The following is a 2,640-nucleotide window of genomic DNA, read 5'->3' as shown; positions in this document are numbered from 1 at the left end:
TTGATTTCCAGAGTCAGTGTGTCTCCTCCCCTCATAGAACCCATGCCCACTTGGCCCCCATATCAGGCGAAGCATGGAAGGCTGGACAGCCCATGACGGGTAAGATCCCACCTCGAAACCCTGGGACAACCTAAGGCAAGGCGCAGTCACGATTGCTTGAACCTAGGTCCCTAAGTGAGCTGGACTCACTGGAGGAGACGGGACTACAAGGGTAAAGCCGCTGGGGCAGAGGGGGAAACGTCATTAACAATGACGAGTGATGAGCCGAAGAGGGGAGACACTCACTGTCTTTCAGGGTGAATTGTTCCCTGAACCTGAAAATCAAGCTCTAACTTCTGGCTGAGGACAAGGAATGTTGTTATTTAACACTAGAAGTCCCAGGCTTTTCTAACCCTCTGTCAGCCAAGTGAAAGCTAACTTGGCTAGTCTGTTAGCATCAATTCATATGTAAATTGGGTCGTTACCTGAGAATTGTGGAGGGGAGTGGGGGTGTGTGAATGATTGCTGATTTCTAACTGCCAACTGCCTCTTTGTTTGTGTGTGGGGAGGGGGAACTGCTAAAAGCTGTGAACTTCATTTTGTGTTCGTCTTGATGCATTTTCAATCATCCAGGAAAATAAATCTCCAAAAGATTTATTGATAAAAACAGTACAAAAAAAACAAAACAAAAAAAATTTCTACAAAAACAACCATTTGTACACATATTTACAGATAATAAGTGAGTGAGTACATTTCAATCACTCACAACCCTGGCACTGCCATGGTATCTGTAGTCTGCATTTACTACATGTGTATCTGTAGCAGTGAACACATCGCACAGTGGCATGATTGTTCTTGCATTTGTGTTTGACCTGACACGTGGCTCTTTTTCCAGGGCTAGGTGTGGAGGGTTGTGTCCGAAGCAACTGTTCTTTTCTTGCCTTCTTCCCAGCTATACGACAGTAAGCCAACTCTCTTGCAAGCTCCACCAGGAAGTCCACCCGTCTTTCCTGCGTCCCGGTGCATGCTTGATACAGCACATGTGCATTCAGTGCTGCCATGTCAATCATGTTATAGAACACGGCAACTGGCCAGCGCCATGTTCCTCTGCGGACCGTGTACTCCCGCACCATCTGGTCCATCACATCCACGCCACACTTTGTGGTGTTGTAAAGGGTGACAGTGTTTGGCTTCCTTTTGGTGGTGTTATCAGTCTGAACCACGCTGTGCATGCTGCTAAGAATATAGACTGTCTTCTTCCGTTTGGCCGCATACGCCGTCAGCGTGGCAACAGAGGTTGAAAACACCTAAGAAATAAGATAAATTGTTATTTCCATAGCACTTTTACACACAATGAAACACATGAACATAGAACCACAAAAGACCTGCAGCCTACCTGAGTGGTGAATTCATTGCGATCTCTGTATCTAGCGGATTGAGGAATTTCCCGGCGAATCTTGTTGACTGTGCAGAGGATGGTGGTTTTCCATCTAAGAATTTTTTGCGCAAGTGAAAGCGATGTGAAGAAATTGTCCGTGGTAACATTTCTGCCCTTGTCTAGGAATGGTTCCATCAGCCTCATCACTACATTTTCAGACAGTCTCTCCCCACTGGGACGATTGGGGTCCTTGCCAAGATATGGGAGGACATTGCAAATGTACTTGGATTTTAGGTCGCAGGCCACCCAAAACTTGATCCCAAACTTGTCAGGTTTACTTCTGCAGCGTACGCTTCTATTGGGGTGAAAGGGAGACAGGTCCCCACCTATTCACGCCACACTGTGCCATCTTTCGCTGTCTCAGTCCCCAAACAAGCTCTCTTTTTAGGTTGAGAAGCAGTCTCCTCATCTGCAGTGTGAACAAATTCAAATTGTGAGCAATGGGAAGGTCCAACGAACTTGCAAATGCATGCATAGATACTAATTATAATTCCAGTATCTCCTCCTCTGTATCGGAATAATGTCTGAAATATCTTACTTACTACATCCACTTACTTGTTTGAAATGAAATAGGAAATGATATGAAATGAAACATCTTCCTAAATAAAAAGATACAACTAGAGTTAGGGTTACTAGCTAACCCTAATCCTGCTCTGCTTTTTTAGTATTTTTCACTTACTTGTTTGAAATGAAATAGGAAATAATATGAAATGAAACCTAACCTGAAGAGCTAGTAACCCTCACTCTAGTTGTATCTCTTTAAGACTGAGACAGCGAAAGATGGCACAGTGTGGCGTGAAGAACAGGTGGGGACCTGTCTCCCTTTCACCCCAATAGAAGCGTACGCTGCAGATGGAGAGCCAACGGCTAAGGCCAGAAAAAATGTATCTTGAGTCGCCTTCAGAGTTTCCTGTGTTTCATCACTCTTGACATGCTTCATAGCATTCAAGAATGGACTATTCAACATGCACAGCAAACGGAGGATGTTCATTGGTTCATGGACCTCCCTGAACGAATGGCATTTATTTCAATTGTCATCTTGCGGGGGGTTACTAGTGTTCCATCACTACGTGACTGCTGGTCAGCAAACCTGGGAAACCCACAGATCATTGGAACTATGCCGCGTAACCGCTTCCAAGACATCATGCAACACCTACGCTTTGATGACAGGTCCACCCGCAGTGATCGAGCAAAGACTGATAAGTTCGCTGCAATTTCCAGTG

At 45.2% G+C, this 2,640-nt stretch overlaps 1 protein-coding gene across 1 annotated transcript; it reads right to left on the bottom strand.

Annotated features, from left to right (window-relative positions):
• Positions 1-363: 363 nt before the first annotated feature.
• On the bottom strand, positions 364-1,690 carry LOC109200367 (uncharacterized). The gene is made up of 2 exons (XM_025904654.1): positions 1,376-1,690; positions 364-1,286 (listed from the first exon to the last, which is right to left on the bottom strand). The coding sequence occupies exons 1-2, from the start codon at positions 1,559-1,561 to the stop codon at positions 738-740; spliced, it is 735 nt and encodes a 244-aa protein (XP_025760439.1). The 5' UTR covers positions 1,562-1,690; the 3' UTR covers positions 364-737.
• Between the last annotated feature and the right edge of the window lie 950 nt (positions 1,691-2,640).

The sequence above is a fragment of the Oreochromis niloticus genome, unplaced genomic scaffold (genome assembly GCF_001858045.2).
Source record: "Oreochromis niloticus isolate F11D_XX unplaced genomic scaffold, O_niloticus_UMD_NMBU tig00003056_pilon, whole genome shotgun sequence".
Classification (NCBI taxonomy): domain Eukaryota; kingdom Metazoa; phylum Chordata; class Actinopteri; order Cichliformes; family Cichlidae; genus Oreochromis; species Oreochromis niloticus.
Note: the sequence above shows the minus strand (reverse complement) of the source record. Positions and strands in the feature narration are given on the sequence as shown.